The sequence below is a fragment of the Procambarus clarkii genome, chromosome 52 (assembly GCF_040958095.1).
Source record: "Procambarus clarkii isolate CNS0578487 chromosome 52, FALCON_Pclarkii_2.0, whole genome shotgun sequence".
NCBI classification, from domain to species: Eukaryota; Metazoa; Arthropoda; class Malacostraca; order Decapoda; family Cambaridae; genus Procambarus; species Procambarus clarkii.
In genome coordinates this window covers 24,319,989-24,332,455 of record NC_091201.1, presented here as the reverse complement: position 1 = coordinate 24,332,455, position 12,467 = coordinate 24,319,989, and the positions used below count along the sequence as shown (strand labels likewise).

The following is a 12,467-nucleotide window of genomic DNA, read 5'->3' as shown; positions in this document are numbered from 1 at the left end:
TCTACATATATTGGTCATAACTGGCTGACCTGTCATGGGGGTGTTTGAGAGAGAACTTTATACACATCTCGATCCCCAAAAGGATACCTGATCAATGCGGGTGTGATTCATAACTCAGGCTGTGAACAGCTGCATCATGCAGCCTTGGTGACCAGACCACCAAGGTGACCGTTGGTGACCACCAACGAGGTCAGAGACTGGGCCTGGGAAATGTTGATCCCCTGAACCAACAACTGTTAGGCAAGTTGAGTTCCTTACACATACAGTATTGTTGCTTTCTGTGATAATACAGTACTGCTATTTTCTTTGGCCTTATCACGTGATTAAAATCACCACTATGTACCACAATTATCATCACATCCACTGCAATTACAACTGCTTCAACCACTGAAATTGCCCACACTTAATCACAGTGTAACCACCACAAGCACAAAACCTGCCTGCACCAATCACTACTGCTTGCAGCCACTAACACTGCCACAACCATCACTATTACTATTCTTCAAACACAACTTCCATTGCTCCTTTTCCTCCGACTTATTACATTCCAGGAGCTCATTATACCAAACTGTACTTGGTACTTTAGGTTTTCTTCATTACAGCACGCTGTACTCCACAACCACCATACACGAATAACACTGTACTTCTTAATCATCGTACTCTAATATCATTAGGTATTCCAGTCTGGGGTTACACTACCTTTCTTAACAACACTTACACAATTGACCCATATCTGTTTTGTTTCTATTTGAGATGTGAGTACAGTATAAATATAATATTTAATTTTGATGATTTTAAACTAATACTGTATTACCTTTTCTTCCGCAGACTATGAAAAAAAAGTTTTTTGTTCTGCGGCGTGAAACTGGGCCTGACTACCCAGCACGTTTGGAGTACTACGACAACGAGAGGAAATTCCGTGCAGGTGCTCAGCCAAAGAAGTGAGTATTTACAAAGGATATTGCAACCTCTTTTTGTATTTTTTAAGTAGCAAACTAGAAGGGGTAGGACTGCTCAAAACATATTTTTGTGACAAAACGTGTAAATGTTAAATTTAGATCTTATCTAAAAAAAAATCTTATCTTATTGGAAAAAAATTAGAGGCAGTCCTGTTGGATAGGTAGGTATGAATAGATGTGGCGAGTGGGTAGTGACAGACATAAGTAGTAATAATAATTAACACGGTGGTTTTAGTCATAAAGCATTGTAATGAAAATCCCTTTTCTGCAGGCCACTCTGTGGCATTCCCAGAAATTAAGCATTGGTACAAATGTCTGACTTGCCAGATCTTTAATCTCATAAATTATTGTGATCATCTCAAAGCTCTCCCAATGTCCTCCCTAGAAACAAGACAAGAGAGAGGTCCTATAATATACACATGGTAAATACTAGAAGGTCAGGTCCCAAATCTACACAGTAAAATAACAACATACTGGAGAGAACAATAGGTAAGGAAATGCAGAATACAACCAGTTAACAGCAGAGGTTCCATAGGCACAATCAGTGAACACTGTATAAACATCAGAGGTCCACGGTTGGTCAACGTATTCCCAGTGAGTATAAGAAATATTACCAGCACAAACGTGGACATCTTCAAGAGAAAACTAGATACGTAGGTTTCTTAAAGCAGTACCGGACCAACCGGACTGTGGTGGGTGGATATGTGGGGCTGCGGGCTGTTCCAAGCAGCCTGTTTGGACCAAGCTCTCACAAGTCAAGCCTGGCCCCGAGCTGCACTAGGGGAGTAGAACAACACCTAGAACCCCATCCAGGTACAATCCAGGTATCCTTTGGAGGTGTTTATCAAGTTCTCTTGAACATTGTGAGAGGCTGACTAGTTATGCCCTGTGTGTAGCGGGAGCATCTTGAGCCTTTGATGATAGAATTCTCTCTCAATTTAAGCAATCCCTCCAAAGAGTCCTCGAGCTGGAGTATGTGCATCTAAAGTTCGGTTCCAATTGCACCTTTTCCTTAATTGTTATGATGTGACAGTTGAATAGTTTTAAATTTTAACCATCCCTTTATCGTGTCACTAATTTAGATTATCACTTTTGGCATCAATAAATTTTTGTAATATCAGCAAGTGGAAAAGTGTATCTTATAGTACAGTAGTTTCATTTAGTTTTTATAAATTGTAAACAAAATTTAAACATTATGTAACTGCTCTTCTTCATTGACTTTATTTTGTTTACTTGCAGGCCAATTATCCTTCGTACTTGTTTTAGCATTAATCGCAAGAAGGACCCTAAACACAGCCATGTCATTGCCCTGTACTCAAATCACGACTCTGTATGCATGGCAGCTGAATCCGACGCCGAGTTGAATGACTGGCTGGGCTTACTCCACCATCATATGCATGTGACTGGTGCCGATGGACAGTCTAGGAAAATGTATGGTATGTCGCTGCTTTTATTATAATTCCTTAATATAGGTTTTTTTTTTTACTAAGTTTCATCCTGCAGGCTGGTACTATTATAGATCCCTAAGCGAGTTCCATCCTTCAGGCTGCTGCTGTTACATATTCCCAAGTGAGTTCCACTCTTTAGTCTGATACAATTACATGGCCTATATAGATCCCCAAGCGAGTTCTATCTTTCACACTTCTCACTAAAGTTAGATTTGATTTTATCCGACAGCTACGTATCTAGAAATCCACGTAAGAACTAGTTCTGATATCCATGAAACACAAAATAACCACCATGCCACAAGGGGGGATAATAAAGTAGATGCCAAAAATTTTAGACCATTAGCACTATATCATTCTTTTGCAGACTATACTAGGCTTTTTGAGTGTAGTCAATATAAGGGACACTGCAAATCTCTTAACTGATGTAAATCAGGTCATTCAATTGATCACAGAAAACAAAATGTTCAGTTGTTAAATATCCTCCCAGTAAGTATAAGAAATGTTGCTGGAACAAAAGGGAAAGCCTTAAAGGAAAAAACTGGACATTTTTCTACAAGAAATAACTGACCAACTGGGCTGTAGTGTATACGTGGGCATGCAGGCTGCTCCAAGTAACAACCAATTGGACCAAGCTCTCGCAAGTCGAGCCTTGTCCAGGGGCTGGGCTATGAGTGGAACTCCCAGAATCTAATCCAGGTACAATCCAGGTACAATCCAGGTGAAGACAAGTTTCCGCTCCTCCTTGATGGTAAAAATTAAAATGTAAATATTGGAAACCACAAATAAAAGTCAAATTGCACTATAGAAAGAAAAGGCAGTATTAAATGTTTTGGAGAAATCATGTCGGAAGACCCCTACTTTTAAAGAACACAATAAAAGTAGTTGTAACAATTGCAAGAAAAATGAGACTGGATAGCAAGAACCTTTCAAACAAGATATGGCAAACAAATTCTTTTAAAGAAATGTGCTATCTAGGGTGGAGTACGGTTGTGCACTAACACAAAAAAATACTTGATCAATCTGGTTGTCGTTTATATATCAAACTGCAAACAGTGGCATCTAATAACTTAGTTGACAAACCCACCAACTAGGAGGCCTGATTTGATCTGGTACTGTACTCTGATACTATACTCTGATACTAAGCTGAGGGGACATTGATCCTCAGAACTGCCTCAACATAAGGCAGCTTGTACTAGCACCAGCACCAGTTGTGTGTGGGAAAAAACCCAGATTTTTGCATTCAGAGGTATGATCTATTTTTTTAGAGATTACTATTTTCAAAACTTAAATGGTTTGAAACACTTGGAGACTTTTGAGAGAGCTTAAAATAGAATTATTCAAGAGCAGAGGTGCTATAGGCACAATCAGAGAACGCTGTATAAACATCAGAGGTCCACGGTTGTTTAACACCCTCCCAGCGAGTACAAGAAATACTGCCGGAACAACCGTGGACATCTTGAAGAAAACTATCTAGTTTCTCTTAAAGAAGTGCTGGACCAACTGGGCTATGGTGGATATGTGGGCCTGCGGGTCGCTCCAAGCAACTTGTTGGACCAAGCTCTCACAAGTCAAGCCTGGCCTCGGGTCAGGCTTGGGGAGTAGAACAACTCCCAGAATCCCATCATGCCGGTATCAAGCAGATCTGTCAAGAGCTTGAACTGAAGCTTTTATTCCCCCATTCATTTAACCCTGGACCCTCAACATTTCAGCTTCAAGCAGCAACCTCCATCTATTCCCTCAACACCACTATTTTCACCTAGATATCATTCCAAGATTGTATGTGAAAGAACTGATCTTTGAGGGGATCCCCTTGCTGCTCATGGGATGTTAACCATACTGTAGGCATTTCTCTGGGTCTTTCTTTTTGTGCCTCTCAATGATTGCCTGTCTGCTACTGCTATTTTTCTGAGGGAAGGCACTTGTGGTTCCCTGAAGCTACTACACTGATACAGTGCTATGATGACTGAACCACACATCAGAAGATGGAGAAATGATGACATTTCGGTCTGTCCTGGGCAGTTATCAAGTCATGTGTTGGTTACATTACCAAGAACTGATGGTGGTCGACTGGAAGCTACCGTCTCCCCTCCCCCTAAATGAATTGGGGAGGTGGGATGAACAAACTTTCACTAGTTTCAAGAGATTTTGATAGTTTGTTTACATTGTTTGGGGATTTTTTTTCTCAGTTTAGAGGCTGCGATCTCATTTGAAGAGAGCAGTAGTCTGTTTTGTCTCGCTGGCTTTCTGGGTACCTTTCCTGGGTGGCATAAATAAATATATAAATGTCACCATTCCCTGCACTTCTGTTGGAGGGCCAGGTTCTGGCTTTGGCCTCCAGTAGGTGATAGAACTCTGCAGCTGATGTAGTGACCTAGTAGTGGTACAGTACACTATCATTGATAATAGCTTCAGGGAGCCACCGTGACATGCACCCTGAAATTGGCATTTCATTACATTCAACGCTGGTTTTTTAAGCGAAACACAAGCATGATACGGTACTTTATATTGGTGTTTATTTGCTTCTTTTATTTCAGAACACGTCTGGTTGGTTTCAGTGCAGCCAAGAAGTCTCGGTAGCAGCAAAGGACTAACTGGAGAGCACCACATCTGTCTCACTTACAAGTCTATTGCACTCGTTAGAGTGGGAGACTGCCAGAAAAAAATTGAATTTCCAGTAAGTGAGGGTTGAAGGCAAATTGTAACTGATGTGTTTTTGTTTTAAGTTTTTCCCATGAGGGAAGAGATTTAACATAATATTGTTAGTTGTTTTAAATACAATAATCTTAGTGGTAGCTTAAATGGATTAGTTTGATATCTCTAGATTTTCTGTGTACTGTCCTGGGTTTGTTTATTTAGAAAGTAATGAGTGTTAACTTGAGCAGTTAGACTTGATTACCTAAGCACTACAATGGAGGAAGTAACAACAGGAAGAACCATTCAATGTTCAAAAGAGAACTTGATAAACATCTATAAAGGATGTCTGATCAATCTGGCTGTGATTCATATCAGACTGTGAGCAGCTGCATTGAACAGTTGACCAGACCATGAACCAAGAAGCCTGGCAGTGGCTGGGCTGTGGGGACATAGATCCCCAGAATCAGTACATGGTAAACAGAAGTCACAATGTGACTGCTCATTGAGACCACTTCCTGGGATTCTCTCTAATATAAAGTGATTTGCCACATTTTCTATTTTAGGTAATGTAAACTTGTCACCAAGCAAAATAACAGTTCAGTTTGAATTTGTGAGGTTTTCTCGGCAATATTTGATTTTCAGTAGTTGGTCATTAAACTGCTTTAATGAGGACTTATATACAAAGACAATAACCACATTTAGGATTTTGATTATCAGAACTTCCATTATATCATTTGTAGTATTGTGCAGTCACTGATGTACAGGCTTACCCCACCCTGTAACATGTGTTGTATGATAAATCTGGAAAAATTGTTTTCTGTTATCTTTGTCACTTTCATAGAAGTCTTTTGGAGAGTTTCAATTAGAGCTGCAAACATTGCATTTGCTTCATTGAAGGGCCAGTTATAAAATGGACTTATTTTGAGTTTGCCTAGTATGATACCTTTTATGTTGGTAAATATGAATGATGTAGTAGTTGTCTATTTGGTGTGCTCACATCCTTTCCTCAGTTTGTTTATATTTAATAGTTTATATTTCAAGATCTGCAAGCATTGGTCTTTGAGATCTTCTTTTAATCAATTTTAATTAAAGTAATGCCTTGTTTAATGTATTTTTCTGCTTGGGTAATTTTTAATATTAAGTTCTTCAATTCTTCAGTTGAATAGCATCCGTCGATGTGGCCACACGGGATCGTTCTTCTTTCTTGGACTTGGACGATCAGCCGTCACTGGTGCTGGGGACATCTGGATGCTAACGGAAGATGCTGTTATTGCCGAAAATATGCACAGCATTATAAGAAAGTAAGCCACTTGCAGTGTGTTAATCATCAAAAGATAAGTTCTCAATATTGGTGAATTCTGTCTGTGCCCACCATTGATATTATACAAAAATCTCTCTAATGCATAAATTTATATTTTGCCATGTAGATGTGTATTTACTGTCCAGATTAATTTATGAATGTTACAAGTAAACAGTCACCTTCATAGGTAAACAGCATAACCATATTCGGAGGAAAACAATGGTATGAGACCATGTGATCTGACTATAGGGAAACGGAGAGTCACTCTTGGAGAGTGAGTGAGAGAGAGTAAGAATTATATGAATAACTCAACAAGAGGTTCCAGGAGGCCTACAAACCTTAATCAGATTGGCGTCGAAGGAGGAGTGATGACAGGTGACCAGACGCAATGCTAGACAGAACTAAAGTTTATGTAGAAGAGATAAAAAAGACATTTAGAGGAATGTAGCAAAACTAGTAGGACCAGACCAAATATTGCCGTGGTTACTAACAGAAGCTGCAGGAATCTTTTGTTATGCATTAACTATAGTGTTCAACATTACACTAGACAGGAGAGAATTTGGAAAATGACAAATGTAAATTGTAGTTCCAATATATACAAGAAAGTCTAGTGTCATTAACATGCATTCTATGCAAAATGCTGAAAAGTCATTAAGAAAAGGATTGTAGAACATTTGGGGGAGTAAATTTTATAATGGGCACAATCCAGCTTTAGAGAGGGAAAATAATCTCTTGACAAATTTGATGAAATTCAATGAATCACTAAAATAAGACAAGAGGAGGAAGGCTGGGTAAACTGCATCTTCTAGACTGTCTGAAAGCTGTTGGCACAGTCTCGCAGAAAAGATGGCTATAAAGATGGAGATAAAATTAAGAATAAAGGGAAAGGCGCTGACTGGATACGGAAGTTCCTGATGGCCCTGATGAGACAATTACTGTAGTATGTAGCACCATCATGGAACCTACATAGTATGAAGCATAAACACAAACTTGACAAAATTCAGAGGTTTGCAACTAGATTACCTGGAGCATACATGGATGATTAGTACTGGAAGTGAGATAACTCATCTGTGACAGGTTGAGAAACATGGCCTCACAACCTTAGGGGAGAGAAAAAACAAGATTGGAAATGATCACTACATATACAAGTCTGAAGGAGAATAGAAAAAGTGGATAAAGTAAACCTACATTAATTAAAAGGAGTTAGGACAAGGGGACATCAATGGACACACAATTGAGTCGAGATGTAAGGAAGTTCCCGTTCCCAGTATGAGTAGCTGGCAAGTAGAGTGCACTAAAGGAAGAGGCTGTTGAAGCCAATTCCATCCACAGCTTTAAGACAAAATATGAAGAAAGTATTAATGTTGAGAGAGAGAGAGAGAATTAGTCTGCCAGGTATAAATTGCTAGGAGGTAGATCCTAGAGGGTCATAAAGAGGTAGACCTCACTTCCCCCCCCCTCCCCCCCCCCCATAGACACCATCATAGGTGAACAGTCACCATCATTAAAAATTAAAGTAGAAGAGTTTAAGACTCGTGAGTTACATGGCTGCACACAGTGAGCAAGACAGGTTCAAAGATTATGGTGGGGGCTTTTGGGAAGATTTCTTAAATGTCTTGACCTCCCTTTGAGCCAAGTTTCTTGGAAGAAAAGCATCAGGTACTTGTAGTATTAGGATCGTTATTATTACCACAAATAACTACCTACCTTGTGACACCCAATAATTTTTGTTTTTTTTTCTTTCAGAGCAATGCATGACCCTCTTAATAATATGAGTGAAGACTCTCAGACGCGTGAGCGTACCCATTCTGTTTCGAATCATCGCTCATTTGATAGTGGTAAGCAAGACCCAGATATTCTGTGTAAATTTTAATTGCTAGATGCATTGTGATTAATACATGAGCCTGCAAGCAGCAGTGTCTAACAACCTGGTTGACCAGACCACCAACCAGGAGGCCTGGTCAGAGACTGGGCCATGGGAACATTAATTCCAAGAACAAACAGGTAGAATAGGGACAGGTACTATTAAGATCTCTTAAAGTTGATTATTGTTCACATGATATAGAGTATGAAATTTTTTGTCATTGCTACTAATTTCTGTACATGAATGGCTGGTGTTACCTTTCAAAAGCCATTCATTTCTGTACATGAATGGCTGGTGAAAGGTAAAATCTCTTTAGTTGGGTTTTTCTGACTGTTGTCTATCACACAAGATAAAATTTAAATTTTGCTGTGAAATTTGCCCACAATGTGTGGGGAAAATTAGGGTTTGAATGCTAATCCATTTAATAAGGCTCTATTCATGTTTTGAACAATTTTGAGTTGTGTCCGAATGAGGAAATGTGGTGTGTGAGAGTAGGTGTATAGTGTGCGAGTTGTACCATTTTTCTACAAATTTAGGAATGGTTCTATTGCTTACTAATGATGTATAATATTTTGTAGGTAGTGGTCCATGCCACATGCGTGGCCGTTGTGACAGCATGCCCTCTCGGAGTCGCACGAGCAGTGAGGGATCTGTCCAAAATGTTCCCAACAAGTTTCATGGCCATAACTGCTCCCACCAAACGGATGGTTCCATGGCGAGCTCTCTCTGCCTGCACGTCACACGACCTAAGTCTATGTACTCCTCTTCTCTATCATCGTCGTGCTCTCCACCTTTTTTTTCTGCCTTGTTCAGGTATTTGTGTGACCCTTGGGCGACCCACCCAGTACTTTTGTACAGGCTTGTTTTTAAGCCCACAGTCTCGAATTTCTGAGATTTTTTGTATATAGTTATTGCTCCAAAAACAAAGAATTGCATATATTGTCTACAACAGTGTCATAAAGATGAAATTAATTTTACTATTTGATGCAAAGGTCTTATAATATAAATTTAAAATAATTTTTTTTTATTTGAACATTCGTGTAACCTTTTTTTTTGTATTTAAAAGGATATAAATTTTGTCATGATGGTTGCCAGCTAATCTAGTAAGGTACTGATATAATATTTTAGCAATGCTTTGGAAATAAAGTGCTGCTTCCTAAATACAATACCCTGTACTAGTAGTTGGCTAACGTAGGCTGGGTCGTTCTCCGGGCACCATGTGTGGCTGTTTTTCTTTCCTGTGGTTCCTTTTTTGGCTGCTGATGCTACTGTATTATTTATGCTTTATTATCACGTAGCTGATTTCTACTACACTTGCTGTGTGCTGTTTGCTCACTGAGGATGATCACCAATATTTTATTTATACAGTGTATGGCATAACATTTGGAAACGTTTGTAGCAAAATATAATTTACTTGTTTACGGTGAAAAGTAGTGAATAATTACACTGAGAATTAGTCACGTGGGATGGAATCAAATATTCTGAACTAGCCATGACCTAGCCAAGGTTTACAGTTCCATGTTCATGTTAGACATGCGGTTAGTCACCATGTGGGTAACCATCGGATCACACTTTTCACTTTCAAGAGCATGAAGTCATTTCATGAGTAGATGCATGAAACAATGGCAAACTTGTTTCTGTACCTTACGGTGTGAAATGTCATAACTAGTATTGTGTTAACAATCTAAACCTTGTACATAGTGTTTTATCACAATCAGGATCATCTATAACACTTATCATCACAAAACAATTGCAGCTACTTATTTTATTAATCATTGATAAGTGGTGCTGTGGCCCCAACCTGCACAGCTGTGCTATGATTGTCGTTGTTTTATAATCAGCTACTCGGAACAAAAAGTTCCAAGTAGCATGGGCTATGGCGAGTCTGTAGTGGACTTACCTGGCACGGGAGTGGGGCTGTAATTGGCCCACCGGTAACCGGTAATGTCTAATAATCGGAGGATCACCTCAATCCGAGAGGTGTACATTGCCTAATGGACTTTTACATAGATTCAGTCAAATTAGTGAAGTCTATTGTACCTAGACATGGATCCCTTTTTCAAAGGTCATATTACAGGGTCATCAAACTCACCTGATGACACCTCCCCCCTCCCCTCAGCATGTCGCAGTGTTGATGGAAGGTGCGCTAATGTTAGGGAAGGCTAGCTTTAACTAGCCTATCTTTTAGAGATTTCCCTTTGACCCATGCTATCATAGGAGGTAAAGGTGGGAAGTTTTGCCATGCCAAATGTTCTATCCAGGTGACCTTAAGTCAAACCTGTAAGTCAGTTCTCGGTGTAAAGGTCCTGCTATTCCCAGAAAATAGAGTAGTAGGAGTGCTGTGAGCTCTCGCTGTATGTGCCTTGGACGCTCTGGCAGTACTGAGGCTCTCGTAGCCAGGAGGGATGCATCTGATTTTGGACTCCTGAGGAACAAGATGTGAGCCCCTGTATACCCGCTGGAGTTTTGACTTTTACGATATAGAACTAACAAATGTCATTAAGTGGGTGGCACGCCACCCTTTGCCCATGATAGCACAGTTTGTACAGTACAGAAAATGTATGTATGATAGTTAGCATTGTAAGTGTGTGGCAACATCTGTGGTATAACATTATAAAAAAAAAAATGATGATTCCAATACATATTTTTCATAGCCTCATGGATACTGTGTGTGTACTTATCAACTAGTAAACCTGCAAAAATCTGTTGTACCAATTTAATGAAAATGTAAAACTTTACAATGATTGCAAGTTGAAGTTCATCCCCTCTGCTCCAAATTAACCCTATGCTGGGCACCAGTTGTCTGAAATTGCTTTGCTTTAACTACATCTGTGTGCAGTAATGGCAAGGCAGGATAGCAAACTGTTCACTGGTTATCAACCCAGAGCCGTTGCCAACGGCTCAAAAACAGAGGAAAGTGTCCTGAAAGATATTATTAATAGGGACGTTATCCCCACAGACACAGATCAGAAGATACAATTAACAATTTACTACAAAAATAAAAAAAAACGGCCAACCTACTCGCGAAGAACTCTCCAGACACCAAACAGATCACCTTGAAAAAACCAACGTCGTCTATGCCTTTACATGCCCACTTTGGGACTGTCAGCCCCTAAGATCTCGGTATATAGGCAAGACGACAACGTCTCTTTCTAGGCGATTAACAATGCATAAACAACAGGGCTCCATCAAGGAGCATATAATTTTGCTCACACAACCAGACCATCACCGTTGATTTGTTTCCTGTCACCTCGCTCAAAAACAAATATAAGCATGAAACGGAGTACATAAAAATTAATCTTTTGAAAATGTGGAAATCTTGCGAAATGCTTCTAGGCGTCAGACCATAAATAAAAATGTGAAAATGAACTTTTGAGAGTTAATTTTTCAATTACACTCGACAGTGAAGAAAAACGTAAGAAATATTGAGAAGATTCGTGTTGGAATCGTTAATCTTACCCTTTCGGTCATATTCAACAACATATACAGTATATATTTATAATATGCAGGCGATGAGTCACAATAATGTGGCTGAAGTATGTTGACCAGACCACACACTAGAAATTGAAGGGACAACGACGTTTCGGTCTGTCCTGGACCATTCTCAAGTCGATTGTGATGGGGAGGTAGGGACAGGCGTTAAATAGGCAAGAGAGAGCTGAGGAGGAAAGTCAGGTGTAGGGGATAGTAGTAATGAGAACTGCAGCAGGCCTGCAGCAGTAATGAGAACTGCAGGCCTGCAGCAGTAATGAGAACTGCAGGCCTGCTGCAGTTCTCATTACTACTATCCCCTACACCTGACTTTCCTCCTCAGCTCTCTCTTGCCTATTTAACGCCTGTCCCTACCTCCCCATCACAATCGACTTGAGAATGGTCCAGGACGGACCGAAACGTCGTCGTCCCTTCAATTTCTAGTGTGTGGTCTGGTCAACATATTTATAATATATATTTATATATACTGTACAGTTTATTTAAATATATAATGATGTATGCATGCATGCAGTTATATATTCACATGAGATGACGGGTAAAGAAACACAATGTTCAGAGTAGTGTGCTGGACTTGTTCGTAATGAAGGCTGTATTTTTGGAGTTTCGTGTATATTTTTTTATTGTTGATATTTTTTATAATTTTATGTGCATTTTTATTTTTACATATAGTATCTATAAGTACAGTATTTTGCTTGATTAGTCTTGAGTTGTCATAGTCTTAGAGTAGTGGCCATGTCTTGGTCACTTAACAGATGCAATGCACATTGTGT

The 12,467-nt window shown here is 39.5% G+C and overlaps 1 protein-coding gene across 4 annotated transcripts in view; it reads left to right on the top strand.

Annotated features, from left to right (window-relative positions):
• The first annotated feature begins 831 nt into the window (after positions 1 to 831).
• Positions 832 to 12,467, top strand: part of LOC138352101 (insulin receptor substrate 1-like) — a 31,424-nt gene continuing 19,788 nt past the window's right edge. For 3 of the 4 annotated variants that reach the window (XM_069304356.1, XM_069304358.1, XM_069304355.1), the window contains exons 1-6: positions 832 to 941; positions 2,199 to 2,395; positions 4,942 to 5,081; positions 6,200 to 6,342; positions 8,088 to 8,179; positions 8,784 to 9,018. In XM_069304356.1, coding sequence (XP_069160457.1) covers positions 832 to 941; positions 2,199 to 2,395; positions 4,942 to 5,081; positions 6,200 to 6,342; positions 8,088 to 8,179; positions 8,784 to 9,018 — 917 coding nt within the window. The remainder of the gene's footprint in view (positions 942 to 2,198; positions 2,396 to 4,941; positions 5,082 to 6,199; positions 6,343 to 8,087; positions 8,180 to 8,783; positions 9,019 to 12,467) is intronic. The other variant, XM_069304357.1, reaches the window with a different exon arrangement.